A 21,768-nucleotide genomic window follows, 5' to 3' on the forward strand; every position below is an offset into this window, starting at 1 on the left:
AGCTGGTCACAAAGGACCACATATTCTCTCATTCCATTTATATGAAACGTCCAGAATAGGTTAACCTGTAGAGATAGAAAGATTAATGGTTGTTTAGGGTGGGGGTGGGGGGCGGGTAGAAGGAAATGGGGTGTGAGTGACTGTTAACAGGTCACTTTCTGGAGCTGATCAAATTGTTCCAAAATTGATCACGGTGATGATGCATGACTCTGTAAACATACTGAAAACCATTACACTGTTTACTTTAAACAGATGAAGTGTACGGTAAGTAAATTATATCCCAATAAAGCTATTATTTTTTTAAAAGCCAGTGCTAATAAACTCTGTGCCTAGAAATAAAATGGATAAGATAGAAAAAGAGTGACATAAAGATCAAGCCTTGTTGACCTGTCCTGAAAATATGTAAAGAAATATGTATCTGATAAAATACGTCCAATAAAATACAGAGCCTTGCCAGCTTAAAAAAAAATTACTCAAAAGAGTACTAAATTATTTACAAGGAGGCTCACGAAAAAACTGTTGGGTACTTTCAAAGTGATAGTGCCACGGTTATTAGATAAAAGAAAACACTGGCATAGTTCCAAACGGTCCCACATGAGGAATTAAATAGTGGACTTTCTCCTTTAATCTATGCCCTCTTCAAAAGCATCTAAAACTCAACTGAAACCGCCCACAGGGGCAACAGAGTTTTGTCTTTTGACACAGTTCCATGGCCAACAATTGTACATCAATCATTTTAAAGAACTGAAGTCTAGAAATGGCTGAGTGAAGGTGTGAGTCTTAGTCCAACATCGGACAACTGGGTTTTTTAAAAAAAAATCCAACCATGTATAACATAAGCAACTTTAACTGTTCTGAGGCCAGGTGGCTAATCCCAGGACGGGAATCATCAGGAGATCCAGAGAAAGAAATCAGCCCCTTCCTCGAATATCCGTCAACTGAGAGTCCACGGAGACAAACAGCCTTCCGATGAGACAGCAGTGACCGCCGACACATAGTGCCAAGTGTGGTTTGGATTATGAAATGTCACTGTCCTGTTAGCTGGAAGTCACTTCTTTGATTCTTTACTTTCGGCTTACCTGGTGAACTGGATTAGTTTATCTCCACCCAGAGCTATTATGTCTGAACCCCTCGTTTCACTACAGGGATGCAGTCTGGGTGTTGAGATCCCCACATTCAAAACTACCTACTCAAACCATGTTAAACTGCGGTGCTACTGCACTCAGTGAAAGGAGTTATGAACAGTAAGTTATGAATTTAGTATTTAAAAAAATTTTTTAATGTTTTTTTAATTTTTGAGACAGTGACAGAGCATGAACGGGGGAGGGGCAGAGAGAGAGGGAGACACAGAATCGGAAGCGGGCTCCAGGCTCCGGGCCCGATGAGGGGCTCGAACCCGTGAACCGTGAGATCATGACCCGAGCCGAACATGGACACCTAACGGACTGAGCCGCCCAGCGGCCCCTTGAATTTACTATTATGAACTGAACATTCGTGTCTATTCAGATGCTGAAATCTAATTCCCAACGTGATGCTATTCGGAGGTGGGGCCTTTGGGAGGCGATTAGTGAGGGTAGAGCCCTCACGAATGGCACCTAGTGCCCTTACAGAAGAGGCCAGAATGCCAGCTTGCTCTCTCTGCCACGTGAGGTTGCAACAAGAAGCCGGCTGTCTGCAACCTGGAAGAGGGCCGTCACCAGAACCTGACCATGCTGGCACCCTCGTCTTGGACTTCCCAGCCTCCAGAACTGTGAGAAATAAATTTCTTGTTGTTTCAGCTCGCCTGTCTGTGGTATTTTGTTACGGCAGCCCCAGCTAAGACTGGCTTCTTTCTCTAAGTTTATAAAAAATAATGTGCTGTGTTGGAAGACGTGGGAGGTTCCATTTTGATGTAATTCATAAAAACTGAAACGACCACAGATCGGGAGATACTGTGCGATGCCCAGTCTGCTGTCCCTTCTTCTAACCGAGCCAGTGGCTTTGCCTTTGTGCTACTTACTCCCCTCCTTAAAGGTGGCTTATGCTGCACCCCTGCATTCTCACTCACTGGTTTCTGTGAACCACCCAACAGGTCCATCCCTTCAGAGCTCTCTCTGGGGTCTTCTACTTGCATTAGCTATCTAAACGGAAGGGGCCGTCATATCTGCTGCAATTTTACAAGCCAAACACAAACAGCCAAACTGCAGACAACAGGAGGAAAGTGGGCAGAGCTTTTCAGGCTAAGCCAATGGCTTCAGATATGATCATTTTAACCATATGCTGCTTTCCAATCTTTTAAAAATATAATTGTATCTATACCCACACATAGCCTTCAGCATATTATGTTTAAGAGCAGAGGTGCTGGGAGGCACCTGGGTGGCTCAATCGGTTAAGCATCCGACTCTTAATTTCAGCTCAGGTCATGATCCCACAGCCATGGGATCGAGCCCCGTGTGGGGCTCTGCACTGAGCGTGGAGCCTGCTTAAGATACTCTCTTTCACTCTGTCTCTCCCTCTGCCCCTCTCCCCAACTTGCGCTCGTGTGCTCTCTCTCTCTCTCTCAAATAGAGAGTGTTGTTGGTGAGAATTAAATGAGTAATCCAAATCAAGCATTTTGGACTGTATCTACCATAAATCAGTGCTCAATAACTGCTAACTATATTATCAACCTATCTGAACAGATTTCATTCACATTACTTCTTTTTCATAGAATTATTTCAGGAAATCCGATGGGGAAGATGGGGATAGTGGTTAGGGGAACAATCTACAAGTCTGCTTAGCGTAACCATCATTATTTTTATTAGGAAAAAAAAAAGCCCGGTGCCTTCTTTTATTTTTACAGTAAATATGGCTAGTAGATATATTTATCCCATTGATATGTTTGAGAAAAAAACCCTGGCAACTCTCCACCCTCTCCACCCCCAGGTCTTTGCCTTTCCCCTTCTTTAGCCCTGAATTTTGCTCACTCAAATCAATCTTCCCTGTTTTACTAAACTCTCTGTGTACTTTACCTGTAAGAGTAAATTAACATTAGTGACAAATTCTGTAATAAGCACCATGACCGCTCGACAACCGTTTCCTGAGGTGACAGGTGTGGGGCCATGAAGGAAGAAGATGGGGCGGACTGCAGACAATGGGGCTATGAGGACAGCCATGAAGAGTCAAGGGTAGTGTCCCAATGTGGAGAAGGCACAGGCCTGAGCCAGGAGACTCAGCACCCCTGCTGTGAGGGAACTGACAATGATACCCTTCAACTCGAGGAGAAGAGGCCTGAGACAATGAGCCCCAAATAAATTGTGTTTCATTGAGCACAAGGGGCCAACAGTTGGGCATCTTGTCCTTCAGTTTCAGTCATCTGATGGCCCCTCTTACCTCTTCCACCACTTCTTCATTTCTAAATTAGAGAAAGTGCCCTTCTTGGCGCCTATTTGTGAGAGAAAGGCCTAGAATGAATTGGGCCCAGGGCTTGGCGTCTTATAACACCAAAAATTCATTTCTCTTCCATGCCTCATGTCCATCGTTGGTCGACCGTGGTTCTGCTCGGTCTTGTCTTTCTTCTAGGAACCAGGCTACTGGAGCAGCCTATACCCACAACACTGCCCATCCCATGGCAGGGGAGAAGAAAGACAGCAAACCCTGAGCTGCCTCTTCAGGCTGCCAGCCAGAATAGACACATATTACCTCCCCTCTTATCTCATCCATGAAACCAAGTCTCATGGCCATTTCTGAGTTCAACAAGGGAGAGATGTGAAATCCTCCCCTAAGGATGGGAAGCAAATAATTGTGAACTATTATGTGAACAATTATGTAAACAACTATTATGTAAAGAATTGTGAATAATTATGCTGTCATGATGACCTTACCTGCTAGCTGTGGTGGGTTGGGACCCCCACCTTTATAGCCCACTGATAAGTGAATCTATAGCAATCAGAGATTAACATGGTAACGAGCCATTTGTATTTTGCTTTTTGGCTTATAAAAAAGTCTCTCTCTGTCTTTCAAAAATGAATAAATGTTAAAAAAAAAAAAGACTGGCTTATAAAAAAGTATTAAATAAATGATAATTCCTACTCTTTAGGACAGGGGTAGGAGGAAAAAGGAATTGAGATATTAATATCAGGTAAGGTCTTTGCTGACTTTACTGCAAAGAATATTACCAGGGATACAGAGGAATATTACATAAAAATGAAAGAGTCAGTTCACCATGAAGACTTAACAATCCTAAATTTGTCTCTACCTAATAAGAAGTAAAGGGATAGATACATAGAGGTCAGAGTACAGAGTCCAGAAACAGATCCACACAAATATGACAAATTGATTTTTGACAAAAGTCTACAGACAAATGGGGAAAGGACAGTCTTTTTTTTTTTTTAAGATTTTATTTTTAAGTAATCTCTACACCCAACATGTGTCTCAAACTTGCAACCCTAAGATCAAAAGTTTCATGATCTACCGACTGAGCCAGCCAGGCACCCCGAAAGGACAGTTATTATTTTAATAAGTGGTGTTGGAACATAGAAATACAAAGGGTAATAAAAGAATACTATGAACCATTATGTGCCAACAAATTGGATAACTCAGAATAAATGAATAAATTCCTAGAAGCACACAACTTTCTAAAACTCAATCACACAAACCTCACCATACTCATGGAATGGAAGAATTGTTAAGTTAATTAAATTAATTGTTAAAATATCCATTCTACCCAAAGCAATCTACAGGTTCAATGCAATCCCTATCAAAATACCAATAGCATTTTTCACAAAACTAGAACAAAAAAATCCTAAAATTTGTATAAAACCACAAAAGACCCCAAATAGCCAAAGCAATCTTGAGAAAGAAGAACAAAGCTGGAGGTATCACAACCCCAACTTTCAACATATACTACAAAGCTATGGTAATGAAAACATTATGGTACTGGCACAAAGACAGACACATAGATCAATAGAACAAAACAGCCAGCCCAGAAATAAACCCATGATTATATAATCAATTAACCTACAACAAAGGAGGTCAGACTATACAATGGAGAAAACACAGTCTCTTCAATAAATGGTTCTGGGAAAACTGGATAGCTATATGCAAAAGAATGGAAATGGGCCCCTTTTTTAGACCATACACAAAAACTAGCTTGAAATGGGTTAAAGACTTAAACCTAAGACCTGAAATCATAAAACTCCTAAAAGAAAACATGAGCAGTAATTACATGGACACTGGACTTAGCAACATATTTATGGATAGGTCTCCTCAGGCAAGGGAAACAAAAGCAAAAATTAACTAATGGGACTACACCAAAGTAAAAAGCTTTTGCACAGTGAAGGAAATCATCAACAAAACAAAAAGGCAACCTACTGAATGGGAGAAGATATTTGCAAATAATATATCTGATAGAGGGTTTATACCCAAAGTATAACAAGAACCTATACAACTCAATAACAACAAAAAAGCAAATAATCTGATTTAAAAATGGGAAGAAGATCTGAATAGACATTTTTCCAAAGGAGACATACAAATGGCCAACGGACACATGAAAAGATGCTCAACACCAGTAATCACCAGGGAAACGCAAATCAAAAGCATAATGAGATCACCTTAAACCTGTCAGAATGACTAGAATGAAAACGACAAGAAATGGCAAGCATTAGCAAGGATGTGGAGAAAAGGGAACACTTGTGCACTGTTGGTAGGAATGCAAACTAGTGCAGCCACTATGGAAAATAGTACTGAGGTTCCTCAAAAAGATAAAAAATAGAAATACCATACAATCCAGTAATTTCACTACCCAAAGAAAATGAAAACACTTATTAAAAAAGATATATGCACTCCTATGTTTACTGCATCATTATTTACAATAGCCAAGATAAGGAGGCAATCCAAGTTTCCACTGACAAACGAACAGAAAAAGAAGATGTGGTTTATATATACAATGAAATATTCCTTGGCCATAAAAAAGAGTAAGACTGTGCCATTTGTGACAACATGGATGGACCTAGAGGGTTATGCTAAGAGAAAGACAAGTACCGTATGATTTCACTTATATGTGGAATCTAAAAAACAAAAACAAACAGAAACAGATTCATAAGTACACAGAACAAACTGGTGGTTGCCAAGGGGCGGGAGGTGGTGAGAGGATGAGTGAAACAAGTGAAGACGATTAAGAAGGACAAACTTCCAGTTATAAAATAAATAAGTCACAGGGATGAAAAATACAGCATAGGAAATACAGTCAATAACATTGTAAATAACTTTGTATGACAGCAGATGGTAACTATACTTACTGTGGTGAGCATTTCATAATGTATAGAATTGTCAAATCACTGTACTGTATACCTGAAACTAACATAATACTATATAGGTCAACTACACTTGAATTAAAAAAAAAATACTCAAAGAAATATTGAAACCACTCAAGGAAAGAATGAGAATAATAAAAAGATGTGCTATTTTTAAAAATGTGAGTAAACAAAAACAATAAACTTAGAGGTCAAAATTGTTAACATGGTTCTAGAGCAAAGCAAATACCGGGCATCCATATGCAAGAAAATGAATCTCAATCTCAATCCTGCATCTCCTACAAGAGTTAACTCAGGGACGCCTGTGTGGTTCAGTCAGTTAAGAGTCCAACTCTTGATTTCAGCTCAGGTCATGATCTCACAGTCATGAGATCAAGCACCATGTTGGGCTCCATGCTGAGCTTGGAGCCCGCTAGGGATTCTCTCCCCCATCCTCCCTCTCTGCCTCTCCCCTGCTCACTCTCTCTCTCTCAAAATAAATAAATAAAACATTACAAAAATTAACTCAAAATCACAGATCTCAATGTTAAATGGAAACCTATAAAACTTTTATAAGCAAACACAGAAGAAAAACCTTCATGACCCACAGCTGGGCGGAATTAGCCATGATAGTACTAAAAGGAAGATCCATAGAAGAAAAACCGATAAATTGGACTTGAGTAAAATTAAAGACTTTTGCTCTGCGAAGGACACTGTTAAGAGATAAAAACAAACAAACAAAAACAAGCTACAGACTAGGAGAAACTATTTGCAAGTCACATACTCAACAAGAGAATTGTGAACTCTCAAAACTCAACAGTAAGAAAACAAACAGCCTAATTTAAAAATTGGTAAAAACAAACAAAAAAACTTGGATACTTCACTTAAGAGGATTTGACAGATGACAAATAAGCACATAAAAAGCTCAACATCATTAGCTATTAAGTAAATACAAATTAAAACTACTATGAGCTATCACTACATACCTATTAAGATGGCTACAATTAAAAATACTGCCATTACTAAGCGTTGACAGAGACGTAGAATCACTGGAATCCTCTTATGTTGCTGGTGGGAATGCAAAGTGGTGCTGCCGCTCCAGAGAACGGTTTGGCAATTTCTTTCTTTTTTTTTTTTTTAAGCTTATTTATTTTGAGAGAGAGAGAAAAAGAGAGCATAAGCAGGGGAGAGGCAGAGAGAGAGAGAGGAGAGAATCTCAAGCAGGCTCCACACTGCCAGCACAGAGCTCAATGTGGGGCTCGATCTCACAAACCGTGGGATCATGACCTGAACAGAAACCAAGAGTCAGATGCTTAACTGACTGAGCCACCCAGGTGCCCCCAGTTTGACAATTTCTAATAAACTTGAACACTTACCCTACAACCCAGCAATCCTGTTCCTGAATATTTACCCTAGAGAAACAGAGACCTCTACAAGCAATGTGTAAGGCAGCTCAATTCTTAACTACCAAAAACTGGAAACTCAAATGTCCTTCAATAGGTGAATGGATAAACACACTGGGATATATCTCTATAATGAATACTACCTAGCAATGAAAAGAACAAACTATTGATATACAGCAACTTGGATGAATTTCACAGGCCTTATGCTAAGTGAAAGAAACCACTCGCAAAGGTTACATACCACATGATTCCACTTACATGACATTCTTGAAAAGACAAAACTATAGCGATAGAGAAGTGATCGGTGGTTTCCAGGGGTTAAGGGTGGGGAGAGGGTGTGACAAAGGGGTAGCAGGAGGGAGATCTTTTGGGGTTGAAGGAACTGCTTTGTATCTTGATTATGGTTATGGTTACATGACTCTACACGTTTTAAAATTCACAGAACTGTACACTAAATATATGAAAAAGGAAATTTATTGTGATTTCTAGCACTTTTTAAAAAAATTTTTATTGTGACATAATTCATATACCATATACTTTACCCATTTAAAGGGTACAATTCAATGGTTTTTGCTATAGTTACAGACTTACAGAAACATCGCAGTTAATTTTAGAATATTTTCATCACTCCGAAATGAAACCCCATACCCATTAAAAGTCATTTCCCATCTGCCCCTGACCTTCAAACTCCCAGGCCTTGGCAACCACTAATCTACTTTCTGTTCCTATAGATTTGCCTGGACATTTTGTATAAACAGCCTCATACCATATGTGATCTCTCATGCCCGGCTTCTTTCAATCAGCATAATGTGTTCCAGGTCTTTCAATGTTATAGAGGTGTCAGTACTCCATCCCTTCTTATTGCAAATAACATTCCACTGTATAGACATAGTAAATTTTGTGTTCCCACTCATTAGTGGATGAACATTTTGGTTTCGGCAAGTGTAGGGGTACAGGGGTAGAGGACGACCAAAGAAAACAGTATACATGACTTCCTAAGAGTGGTGTGCATGTAGTTGAAAAAACACATATTCAACATTATAAGTATCTACTTGCAAAATGAAAAAAATGAAAGCTAAAGCCTTCATACAAGCTCAAGAAAGAACACTTACACAATCTTGGCTGGTGGCAATACAAAGATGATTCTCAGAGCAAGCAGGAAATGGAGATTTTAACAACAGAAGAGAACAGAGATGTTGAAACGGTGATAGTTACTGCCCTTAGAGGGTGTGTAGAGGGGACAGGAGAGACAGGTAAGAGCTGCAAAGTAGATGCTGAGCCAGTACTGGACCAGGAGAATGCTTATGGACTTGGGCAACCGGTCGAAACAAACTAGAAAGAATTCAACAAGAATTTATTTATTGGACTCATGTGCTTAATAAATGTTTGCTGAACTAATTTTATTAGCCAACACTCCCACACATTCGAGTCGACTCAGTTCCCTTTACACATACATTCCTGCCCCAGGGGCCCCAACACATCTTTAACAGAACCTCTTCTCTCTTTTCCAAATCACCCCCTCCTTCCTAACTCCAGCAGCTACCCTGTGACACTGACATTATCCGGTCCCAACACTTAGGTGCAAGAAATTTCAACCATACAACAATGACTACAAGTTTTAACAGTAACCTACCAACAGCATATGAGTGGATACCAAAAAAGCCAATGCTGTGTTAATGGAAGCAAAGTTTTCAGATGAGAGAAATGAGAGTCTCACTAAACTGCCAGCCTCACAGAGCACATCTAGCATATTTAGTCACTGCCAAACACCATGTTTTATTCATTTAAAAATTTTTTAATGTTTTTAATTTATTTCTGAGAGTGAGAGCGGGGGAGGGACAGAAGGAGAGGTGGACAGACGATCTGAAGCAGGCTCTGTGCTGACAGAAGTAAGCCCGATGCGGGGCTCAAACTCATTAACTCTGAGATCATGACCTGAGCTGGTGTCAGACGTTCAACCAACTGAACTACCCAGATGCCCCCAAACACCGTATTTTACAGGGGACATTCACCGCCTAGAATGTCCCCAGAGGGTGATTAGGGCTATGAATAGGCTGAAAGCCAAATCTCATGGGAACAGGGGAAGATTATGGGTATTTAGAGAAGGCTTAATGGAGAGCAAGTTAGCATCTTCAAAGAGCTGAGAGGCTGTCTTGTGAAAGAGGGATTCAATTTTCTCAGTTACTAAAACTCAAGTCAGATTTCAACTCAATACAAGAACTTCCTAACATTTAGAATTTTCCAAAGAGAATGGACAGGATTGTAGGTAATGCGGTCTCAGTCTGGCATTATTTGGGCAGAAGGAACCTGAGCACCAACCCCCTCACCGCGCGCGCACACACACACACACACACACACACACACACACACACACACACAGGAGGTGTAGTGTATAATGTAGTGGTTAAGGGCATGGGCCCTACTCTACATAAGATACAGTTGGGTTCAAATTTCTGTTCTGACACTTACCTGCTATGTGATCTTGGGCAAATTACTTAACTTCTCCAGGCCTCGATTTCTCTCTCTATAAAAAAGAGGGTTCAAAGCAGATTGGAGAACATGAGTCTCCCTGGGCCCTTCGCTTCATCCCTACCCTAATGGAAACACTGTTGTCTCTGCCTGTCTAGCACCCGTTCTGCTTTTTCTGGTAATGGCCTATTATTTCCCCTACTCTGATTCAGTGTGATTCTGGTGGGGCTGACCCATCACTGCCTGCCCCCTGGCCCCAGCCCCAGCTTCAGGGAAGGACATGGGATCCCAGGCCTGGCCAATCTAGGCACAGTTCATGGAGGAGCACACAACCCAAGCTGGATCAGCTGAGAGCCATTCTCGTCAGGACTTGTGCTGGAGCCACTATAAAAAAGCTTTCTTTTTGCAGAGGCCACCACTCTAAAAGGATACAACCTGGAGCTGCCAAGCGGGCACCGCTGCGACCATGCGGGATGAGCCCGCCAGAGAATAAAGTCCACTCCAAGTCAAAGGCGGCCAAGCAATGCTAAGAGACATACTTGATCATTTGAGGTCCCAATTCCAGCCATGCCTGAATCCAGAACAATCCCTCGGACTTTTCAGTTATTTGAGCAAGAGATCCTCTTTTGTGCTTAAAGGCTGTTTGAGGCGGGTTTCAGTCATTTACACCTGATAGAATCCTGACAAATGCAATCATGAATGTTTAAATGGCCAAAGTGAACTAGATACCATAAAAACATTTATTTGATGCTGTTAAAGACATGCAAGGTTGCGGCAATATTAAAGCAAAATACATACGCCTGATGGTAGCCCCACAGTACTTCACATTGTCCAAATCAGTTTCTAGTTGGAGGGCACGGAGATGGATGTGGTCTATGCACCAAAATTGGCAGAGTATAAATTCCCTCCTCCCCTACTGCTGTCCCACGAGAAGATTGGAATAGCTCCTTACTGATCTTCCTGCATCTAGTACTGGTCCCTTCCAATCTATTCTCCACAAAGGAAGGTGGCAGAAAGAACTAGAATCTCAATCACTGCCCTGCTCAGAATGCTCCAATCCTACAAAGTAGGCTCATCAGGTGCAGCCTCCTCCTCCCACATCTGGCCCAATCACCTGACACTCCTTCCTTCGCCCCTGCCCCCAAGCTGGAATTCGTTTCCTGCCCGAAACTCGCACACTTCCGAGCCCGTGGGCCCGGAATGTCCTCACGCCAAATGCCTCCCCACACACTTGCTCCTCTGTGAAGCCTCCCGGCTGGCTCCCTTTTCCTATACTCTGTGAGACAGAGGTCAGAGGCTTCCAGCTAATCTCTGCCCTCAGTCCTTTTTCCTTTAGATTAAGAATGGCTAAGACCATGCCGCTGCCTTGCTCAGTTCCAAGGAAGAAAAGTACAATTCGATTAGTCAAATGAAATACCTAGAAGAAACTAGGACAAATATTGAAAATACATGATTATTCACTATCATCCCCCAACTCCAACCCCATGTTGGAAAGCAAAAAACAGAAAGTGAAAAATTCTGATATTAAAAAGTCCAAAAACTGGTTAAATTCATTTGTCATTCTGAAATTTTATTCTAGCAACTACCATTTAAAATATTAAAGGGGACAGGAAAGGGCAACCAATGCCTTGGACTTGAGATGTTTTTTAGGGTGGGAATTCCAAAAGCCTTTGTCTTAAAATGATTACATCTGGGGTTCCTAGCTGGCTCAGTCAAGTAGACTGCGTGACTCTTAATTTCGGGGTCATGAGTTCAAGCCCCACACGGGGAGTGGAACTTACTTAAATTAAAAAATAGAGTGTTAAAAAATAAAAAGATTACATCTCTAATTGAGACCACGGGCTGTGTAACACTTTATCAGTTTAAAAAATAGGTTTTGTATCATTTGATATGTAAACCTTGGGCATTCAGAGAATAATGCTGAAAACGTAAACTCTAATATGCAGCAGGCCTCATGCTTTTACCTAAGGAGATCACAGGTGGGCAACTTTTCCTTTCAACTGATGTCTTTTTCTAAATTGCTGCTTAGCAGATTTTCCCCTCTGGGTTCACAAATAATACACACCTCCAAGGTGCCCCGGGCCTAGGCACTTGCACCATCTCCTATGACTGAAGGATGGCTTCGAGGGAAATAAACTAGGTCAGGAGCCAAGTACTGCAAGCGCCCACTTCAATCCAGTTTTCTTCCAGCTTCAATCCAGATCCCACTGCCCATCTCAAAACTTTCGAAACGTACGGAAACTGTCTGGGCCCCTTGGCTACCATCAAATGGACAAATGATTTTACCACCGTCTTAGGATATTTTATTTCTTTGCCTCTCTCGCCGATCCCTGTAGTAAAGTGGGGGATGACTGAGATGTCAGTCCGTAGCCAGTTGTGAGAAGTGATGGAGTACAAACGCAGTGGGGTTGCTGGGATCCTCTTGGCCGACACCTGAAGTCCGAGGTATCAGGGATTGCGGGGTACCACACTAGTAATGTTTCCCCCCCACAGAAGAGTCGTGGGCATCGCCATTTATTTGCAGCTCTAAGACTGACTTTGCTTTCATTAGGCTCAGGTTCAGAGCACCAAGTACCACACGTCACTGCGAATCTGGACTCACTAGAGGATCTACTAGGAGTTGACTGATGGGCTTTGGGGGGCAGGGAGGTGGAGGTCCATGAGACTCCTGGAAATTCTTCATGAGCATTTTTCTCAGGAGACAATAAAACATTCAGCTTTCACCAAGCTCCCAAATGGCTCTGTAACTCATTTGATTAAGAACCACTACTCTACATGTACGTTAGGAACATTAATTATGTTCTCTCCACCCAGTGTGAGGCAGACGTGATATTTATTTCGCTCTGTGACTTTCACTAATAGAGTGAAATAAATATCACGTCTGCCTCACAGTATAAAGAAAGGGCCTATGAAAGTTTCACTATTTTAACAGGTAAAAATAAGGAGAATGCAACTTTTAATTGGTGTTCACAGCAATCTGGTGTATCTAAAGTATTTCTCTCCATTCCTCTCATCGCAGGGCTGTCGGCTCACCAGAAGGATGGCCTTGAAAAAGGTCCCCTCAACTCTCCTGGCTGAAGTTTTTAGCTATAAAAGGAAACCAGTTGATCTAACCAGATGATCTTTTGGATTCCTGCAAAACTGGAAACAGTTCTAAATCTCTCCCGTGTATGGGTTATTACAGTCCTCTATTTGTTAAGTGGAAGATTCAAGGGCTTTTTTCATTCAATTACTCAAATGTTTTCATCTGGCACTAAAGTATTTAAAAGCTGTCCTGAAAAGAGCACAGCAAAAGCCCTCCTCCTGGCACCCAAAAGAGCTGAAGTAGGAGATGGCAAAAGGCAGGGCACTGAATTACGTGAAGGAAAAGATGTCATCCGTTCAGTACTTTCTTTCTCCAATCAACACACAGAGCAGACAGCCATCTATCGGCCCTAAAAGGGCTCGGGGATCCTAAGGGATCTGGGGACCACACTCCTGAGAACCACTATACTACTTCAAAGCAGGAGTGGATTTTTCCTGTTCTTGTTTTAGAAATTCTTGTAAGTACGTGTCCCTAAGCAAGGAAGAATATTATTGGGGATGCTTTTAAAGTTCTACATACGCAATAGCGGACTATACTTATTCTATAACTTCACTCAACTTTAAATTTCTGAGTGCTATCCAATTTGATACATGTAAGTCTAGGTCACTCATTTTAAGTGCTATATGGTGTATGGCTATTGTGTGGCTAGATATCTCTATTCGTCCTTTCCCAAAGTGATGAACATTTAGATTGTTTCTAATTTTTCCCTCTTACAATGCCTCAACAAATGTCCTTGTACATGTCTCCTTGGGTAACAGGTAAGAGCACATCATTGGTATGCATAACTACATATGGACCTCCTGGGTCACGTGACATGCATCGCTTCAATTTCATCAGTATCTCCAAACCGTTTTCCAAGGTGGCTGTACCACTTAACAGTCTGTAACTTACATTCTAAGGCACAGACTACTAGCTAATCACTAATTGGATTTCCTCTTCTTCTTAGGCCTTCAGCTATACTGCATTTCCCATCCTCCCCTGTAGTTCGATGCGACCATGTGTTTGGGTTCTAGCCAAAGGAACCTGAGTGAAAGTGAAGTACGCAACTTCCATGCCTTGACCGTAAAACTCTCCCATGAACAATCTTCCCAACTCTTTCCTGATCCACCAGCTGGAGGTCGACATTCAGGGTGACCTTCGGAGCTGCACACGGAAGCTGGCAGAGCCACTGGTAGCCCAGGTCTCTAGATGACACCGCTCCTGACCTGGACCCACACTGGGCTGTTACATGAGTGAGAAATAAACTTCTGTGTTTATTCAATGAAATTTGGGGCTTTGTTCGGTCTATCTTAACTAGTGCCTCTTCCCATGAGTAGCGAATGACAATTGCCCCTTCTCTATAACCTTGTCAACACTTAGAATTATGCTTCCAAACTGCTGCCAATCTGTCAGTGTGTATTGTCTTGATCTGTTAGAGTTCGAGATACTAGCGAGGTTGAGCCATCATTTCACATATTTATTAGTTTCCTCTTCTGTGAACTGCCTATTTATATTATAGAATACAATCACGGAAATAAAATATATAAAATTACTATAAATGAGAATCAACTTAATTAAAGGGAAATAGGACACTTGGACTTAAAATATTTTTTGGTTATTTTGGAACTTCTCTTTGGTGTTAAGAGAAGTAATGAAAGGAGAATATTTACAAACACAGAAGCCAAACAATAATGTCAACTGCTATCTCATCAAATTGAAACAAGGTCTCAAGTAAAAATTGAAACGTAAATCAATCAACTGTAAGTGGCTGGTTCCCTAAAGACTCTTTTAGGATTAAGCTTCTGTATTCATTATTTATTAATCACCCCAAAACTTACTCTAAAAACCGAGAATTCTAGTAGTTTTGGGTTTCCTATGGCATTTATATCTGCAAATATCCTCTCTATCCTGCTCATTTGTTTTTCATCTCTGTTATGTGGGTCACAATTACAGTGAATAGAAGGAACGATAGTGGCGATCCTTGATGTCCTTGACTTTAAAGATATTGTTTCTAATCTTGTGCCAATACATTAGTCATGTTTGCAGATTTTTTTAAACAATTATCCTTTATCAGGATAATACAATTCTCTGGAATGCCTAGTTTGCTAAGAGGTGCTTGTAATAAATCATTTCAGATGCTGAATTTTATCAAAGGTTTTTCTACACTTACTGAGATGATCACACTATTTTCTCCTTTAATTTGATAATGTGGCAAAATGCATTAGATTTTCTTATAGTAAATTTCTTTGTATTCCTGGGTAAACTCAACTTGATTGTGATGCATTTTTTTAAAACAAATTATTGGGGTTTTTTTTAATGTTTATTTTTTTTGAGAGAACAAGCACAAGCAGGGGAGGGGCAAAGAGAGGAGGGGGACAGAGGATCTGAAGCAGATTATGCGTTGACAGCAGAAAGCCCCAGGAGAGAGCCTGACATGGAGCTGGAACTCACGAACCATGAGATCAAGACCTGAGCTGAAGTCAGACGCTTAACCAACTGAGCCACCCAGGAGCCCCTGTGATACATTTTTTAATACACTGCTGGATTTATTTTATTGAGTATTTCACTTTGTATTTCACATCAATATTTATAAGTGAATTTCCTCCCTAAATATGATTTCTCATAATGTCTTGTTTGCCTATGGTATCTTGGGATATTGGCCACATAGGAGGAGTTAAGAATTATCCCTCTTTATCTTTTACCTGAAACAGTTTAAGATAGGAGTTCTCCGTTAATCCTTTGCACCCACCCCTCTCACTCCATTGTATTCACTGGGCAAAGCCCCACCTCTTGTTAAATCTGACTCTTTGCCTACTCTGGGGGTGCACCTGAGCAGCTGAATGTGGCTGGAGAAAAACACAGCCATAATTTCCACTGGAAATTAATGACCCTCCAGTGCTGTCCAACAATCCTATTAAAAATCCCTGATTTCCTTGAGAAGGAAGGACTATTTTATACCTGCTCCTCTCTCTTCAATCCTCCAATAACTCCTCCCCATCTGTACTCTTGGCTGATGACCATGCCTTATGTTTCAATGAGAAAGTAGAAACAATAAAAGAGAACATGGCGCCCATGTACCCTGCCTTCCTTCTTGTTTTGATGAATAAACAATCTGTGCTCCTCTTTAAGGTCACCTACCACGTGTGTGCTACACTCCACCCCTCTCACTCGTTCAAGGCCTTTGCTCCAGTGATTTTCACTCTGCCTCTTCTCAGTCTTCCTTGGCATCTGGTCATCTTCTGCATCTTTCCACCTCTGTAAAGCTCCTCTTTGAACATCATCTCTTCTCTGTCTACACTCACTCCTGTAATCTCATCCAGCCTCATGGACCTTTTAAACACCACATATAAACCAATATAACTCCCAGATTTTTATCTGCAGCCCAGACCTCTCCCCTACTTCTAGATTCATATATTCTATTGCCTACTTGCTATGTCTACTTGGATGCCTAATGGGCACCTCAAACTTAATAAAAACTCCTTATCTTCCTCCCCAAGTTTGTTCTTCCACAATCTTTCCCAACTCAGTAAATGGCAATTCCATCCTACCAGTTGCTCAAGCCATTAACCTTGGAGTCATTCTTGACTTCTTTCTTCTACACACCTTACACCCAATCCACCAGTAAATCCTGTTGCCTCTACAAAATTTCCCCCAAACGCCACCACTCCCAGTGGTCTCCACTGCAACCACCCTTGTCTAGGCCACTGTGGTCCAGCTGCAGCAGCTTCTCAATTGGTCACTCTGCTCTGCTTTGTGACCTCTTACAGACAATATTCTATGCAGGTGATAGCGGGATTCTTTTCAAACATTATTCAGATGTCACTCATCTGCTCAAAACCTGCTCATGGCTTCACTTCTTAGAATAAGAGTCAAATTCTGGGGCACCTGGGTGGCTCAGTCGGTTGAGCACCCGACTTTGGCTCAGGTCATGATCTCGCAGTCCATGAGTTCAAGCCCCGCGTCAGGCTCTGTGCTGACAGCTCAGAGCCTGGAGCCTGCTTGGTATTCTGTGTCTCCCTCTCTCTCTCTGCCCCTCCCCCACTCAGGCTCTGTCTCTCTCTCTCTCAAAAATAAATAAACATTAGAAGAAGTTAAAAAGTAAATAAATATATAATACCTCTCTCCTTAATGTGATCAAGGCCTAAGAATGCTTTAACCTACTTCCCATTGCTCTGCTATGTTATTTCACAGTATTTAATTCTATCTTTTTTAAACCTCCCCAAACTAGACTTTACTATTATTATTACTATTTGTTCCCTACTCCATGTTTTGGTTATCCCATTCTTTTCATTTTAAATTCCATTGCCCCTAAATAAATAATACTCAGTTACTGTTCTTATTTCTTAATTATATACTTTTTATAATAATCTGCAGTTACGGTCACTGCCTCGATCACTTTTTCTTTCTAATCCATATTCTCTTATCACTACTTTGTGCTTAACACTTTTATGAGCCTTCAAACAGAACTTATATTCAAGAAATGTACGTTTAATGTTTATCTGGACCAAAATAAATCTGAGAATTTTTTTTTTTAAGTCAATGATTACTTGAAGATACTTCCTGGAGTGTATATTTATACTCTCTGTGTATATGAAATCATATCTGCAAAAGAACCCTTTTATAAACATAGCTCTTCTTTGCCTTAAAAATTTGAGTAACATTTAGTAGCACATGTATGTGGCAAATGACTAATGGAAAAAGTTGTTCTCTTTCACAGATACAGGAAAAGGAATGAGTTGACACACTAGTGCCTCTAACAAAAGAATGTTTAACATGTTTAACACTAAATGATCCCTAACAAGTGAAATCAATTTAGAAAGCAAATCAGAAAACAGAATTCAATGAAAAACACCTCATAACATCTCCATACATCTACAGGAGATGGGGAGATACAGCATCAATTTAGAAACCATTAGTCCAGCTCATTCATTTTTTTAGTATGGCAACATATGCATAAAATTGCCCATTCATTTTTAGAGTGCTCACGTGACCGAAGATCACTCAGAAAGAGGATGAAACTCTAAATGGGTTAAGGGTCTACAACTGTGAAGCCCAGCTGTTGGGGCTGGACGGGTGGGGGGCGGGGTGGGGGGCGGTAAGGAGCGTGATTCTGTGAATGCACACTCCTGGCATTTCCCAGCAGGATGGTACGCGGAGGATTCTGGTCAGCCGCAAGAGTACAGAGGGCAAATCTGAGAGCTTTTCACCAACTACCCCCCAAATAAGTACAACTAAAGGCTAAGAGAACTTTCGTTTAATCATTAAAACGTTGGAGAGGAAAGTCCAACGCTGCACGTTTGCTCTAGTAAGGCAGTTCTTTTGCTCCTGAGAGAAGGCAAGCCTGGATCAATGGCTGGGTCAGAGCCCGCAGGAAGTATTTTATCAACAAGGATTTAATGGTTCCTTTCATGAGCCTGGAACACTGCTTAACTCAAAACGTACAAAACTGATGAGGCCTCTGTGCTTAAGGATCTCACTGCATCAATGGGGACACATAATCCTGTTCACGGACTAGAAAGCAGTTAGTAGTTGTATCAGGGCCTTCAAGAAAGGGAGTATTATGGCCCAGGGTGGTGAGGTGACGATGTGTGGCCCAGGTATGTGTGGCCTATGTCAAAGTCATAATACCACCAATAGCACTATTTACTGTTGGCCTACTGGGCGCCCGGCAACATCCTAGACCCGAATTTTCTTCACAGTACCTCAATGAAGGTAGGTGTTACCGTTCCCATTTTATAGATGCGGGCGTGGACTTAAGAGATGTTGAGTAAAAGCTAACACATCATTCAAGGCAGAGCCGGGGACACAAACACGGGTGTGACACACGAGCCAGGCTTCATCGCTTCTCCTTATAGCCCCTTCCATGACAGTAATGAAGGGAAAAACGTTTCAATTTGAATTTTAAAACAATCTGCCGATGTAATTATAATATATTCCAAATGGGAAGGCAAAAAGTAACCACCCTTTGCCCGCCTATTCCTTGTTCAATTCTCAATTTGAACATCATCTCTTCCAGGACTCCACCCCTGGTCCCCAAACTGGGCTAACCTCCCCCAAATAAGGACCACAATCCGTGTGCAATTTCCAAAGCCAATAAGCTCTGAAAATTTAAAGTCTTTTCCAAAGTTTGTAGCAAGCTTGGTGGCAAAAGGTGACCTGAACTGATGTGAAACTATTTAAGTCTTTATTTTTCCTACTCAGTGCGAATATTCACATTCGGGTGTGAGAAAAATGGGTCCAAGGGATGCTTCCCATTGCAGTTATTAAAGACTATATGTGTATTATTATATTACCTTTCCAAAATCCAAACATTTCTGACTTGCAAACATCTGGCCCCAAGGATCTCAGACAAAGGAGTCTGGACCTACACCTTATGCACAGATCGCATCATACTACGAGGATTTATTCTTTTCGTAAGTCCAGCACTTGACAGAGTGCCTTGCATATAATAGGTACACAATAAATATTTCCTGAATGAAGAAATGAGACTGAGAAATTGGTTAAGAAGGGAAAATGGTCAGTGGCTTGGGAATGATTACAGCTCCGACTTATAGCCTGAGCCTCTACTCATGGAATGCCACTTCCTTCTCAGACATGGAGGTCCTATAAATAGTTGCTGCTGATTGAGGGCAAGGGACATAGCTGCTGGCCTCACTAGGAATAAAAATAGTCCAGTGGTCTTAACATGATGGGCCCACATATAACTTTAGCCCAGTAATACAGAACAGCAGGCATATTCATACATCAGACCACATGGGCAGCCTCACAGGTCCCCTTAAAGCTGGGAGCAGAAGACCTGCATTTGGCTCAGACGGTAACCTTTTTGGCCTGTGGTTTTCTCACCTGTAAAATATCAACCAGAGTAACCCCTGAGGTCCTCCCAGGTGGGTCTCTAACAAAGTGACTCAAGGAGCAGAAGCAGTCGCCCCACTCTCTTGAGGCCGGATGCAAACCTCAGGAGGTTCTTCGCTCCTGTCTACTGCCCTGGCAGCCCGAGTTCCCCATCCTTATTCAGTGTGCTCTGTCCAACCTATACACACCCCCTCTCTCACCCCCCAAAATGGACAGTCAATGCAAAAAGACGCATTTTTGTGTCCAGGGCACGGGGTCGGGGGGGGGGGGGGGCGGCTCTGTCTTCGATCCCAAACAGGGGTCAAAGAATCTGTGAAGAGTGGCCACACAGCACTTCGGTCCCCTGAAAGAGGATGGGGTGGAATGGGGGTGAGGGTAATCACTGGCCAGCAAGCTCTGGATTTGAAGAGAAAAACCTCTTAACTGCAAAGCCTCAGGACGCGGGAGGGGATTGGGTAGGAGAGTAAGTGCCACGAAGAGGGCAGCTTGGGGTGGTCCTTCCTTACCTGGTAGCACAGGATGGTTTGCTGTACCAGCCGCGCGTATCCATCCAAGCGGACTCCGGAATTGCTCCTGCTCCTCATCTCCGCGTGCTGCCCGAGCCCCGGCGCCCGACGGGTTGTGCAGAGGTGGGACGCCCGGACTGAGGCCGCCGACTGGGCCTGGTTCCCAAACACTCACAGCCTCGTTGTTCTCGGGATGGAGCCTGGCGGTGGGAGGTCGAGACTTTTTAAAATGCAAGAAGCAAAGTATGCTTGGAAAGCAAGCCAACCAGAGTTTCACTCTTCTGGAAGGCGCGGGGGCGGTGATGGGGGCTGGCGCTAAAGCGGTCCCGCCTTGACCAGGCCCTCCACACGCCCGACGCCCGCGGGTCCCGGGCTGCCACACGGGAGACGCGGGGAACTGGGCTCTGGACGTAAGACGACAACGACCCCGTCGAGCCTTTTCTGCCTTCCAGAGGTCTTGAAGAGGCCCCGGGGCGGGCCGCCAACCCTACCCAACCCGCCTGCCGCAGCACGCTTGCCGCCCCGCCCCCGCCGCGGAACGCAACCTTCCGAGTCGCGGCTCGAGGGGGAAAGAAAACGGGGTGGCTCACGGGAGCAGCGGAGAACCTGGCTCCGGGCGGGAACTCGGTTGCCTCCCTGAGCCCCTTACCTCCCCGCCGGCCGCCGACCGCCGAGCCCCGAGGAAACTGGAGAAACAGGCCCTTCCGCGGAGACCACCTGGACGCCCTGGGCCCGCCCCACGCCCCACCCCTGGACCCGCCTCCAGCTCCGCCCCCGCCGCGGAGCGGAACCCGCGGACCTGGGCTTGAGGAGCAAGGTAAGCGGACCGCTTTGCCGGGGGCCCCGAACGCCCCTAAAACCGTCCACTTGTGGCCCCGCCCCTCCCTGGGATGAGCTCACCAGCGCGTCGGTGAGCCCGCCTTCCAGCCCCGCCCCGCAGCGGAGCGGAACCCTCCGAGTGTCGGGGATGAGAGCCGGGGATGAGCCGCCAACCTCATCGGAGGCGGGAGAAGTAGGCCCGCCCACCGCGGCCGCCTGAGCGCCGGACCGCGGGCCAGGATCACAACTGTGTACCTGGCCGCGTCCCCACCTCCCTGCAGAAGCAGAGTAGCGGGGCCCCTCGGGGAAGGAAAAAGGGGATGTCGGGGCACAGTTCCGCGGCTGCACGCCCCCCCCACTCCGGCTTCTGTAGCGCCGCCCCTGGTCACTGCTCTTGAAGTCAG

The 21,768-nt window shown here is 43.2% G+C and overlaps 1 protein-coding gene across 12 annotated transcripts in view; it reads right to left on the reverse strand.

Annotated features, from left to right (window-relative positions):
* PHKA2 (phosphorylase kinase regulatory subunit alpha 2) overlaps window positions 1-21,563 on the reverse strand; it is a 70,424-nt gene extending 48,861 nt beyond the window's left edge. For 11 of the 12 annotated variants that reach the window (XM_053202132.1, XM_053202131.1, XM_027054631.2 and 8 more), the window contains exons 1-2: window positions 21,195-21,333; window positions 20,546-20,745 (exon numbers count right to left, since the gene is read on the reverse strand). In XM_053202132.1, the coding sequence (XP_053058107.1) occupies window positions 20,546-20,623 (78 nt within the window). In that variant the 5' untranslated portion in view covers window positions 20,624-20,745; window positions 21,195-21,333. Of the gene's footprint in view, window positions 1-20,545; window positions 20,746-21,194; window positions 21,334-21,445 lie in introns of those variants that run through there. The other variant, XM_053202128.1, reaches the window with a different exon arrangement.
* Window positions 21,564-21,768: the final 205 nt, after the last annotated feature.

This window comes from Acinonyx jubatus, chromosome X, assembly GCF_027475565.1.
Source record: "Acinonyx jubatus isolate Ajub_Pintada_27869175 chromosome X, VMU_Ajub_asm_v1.0, whole genome shotgun sequence".
NCBI lineage: Eukaryota > Metazoa > Chordata > Mammalia > Carnivora > Felidae > Acinonyx > Acinonyx jubatus.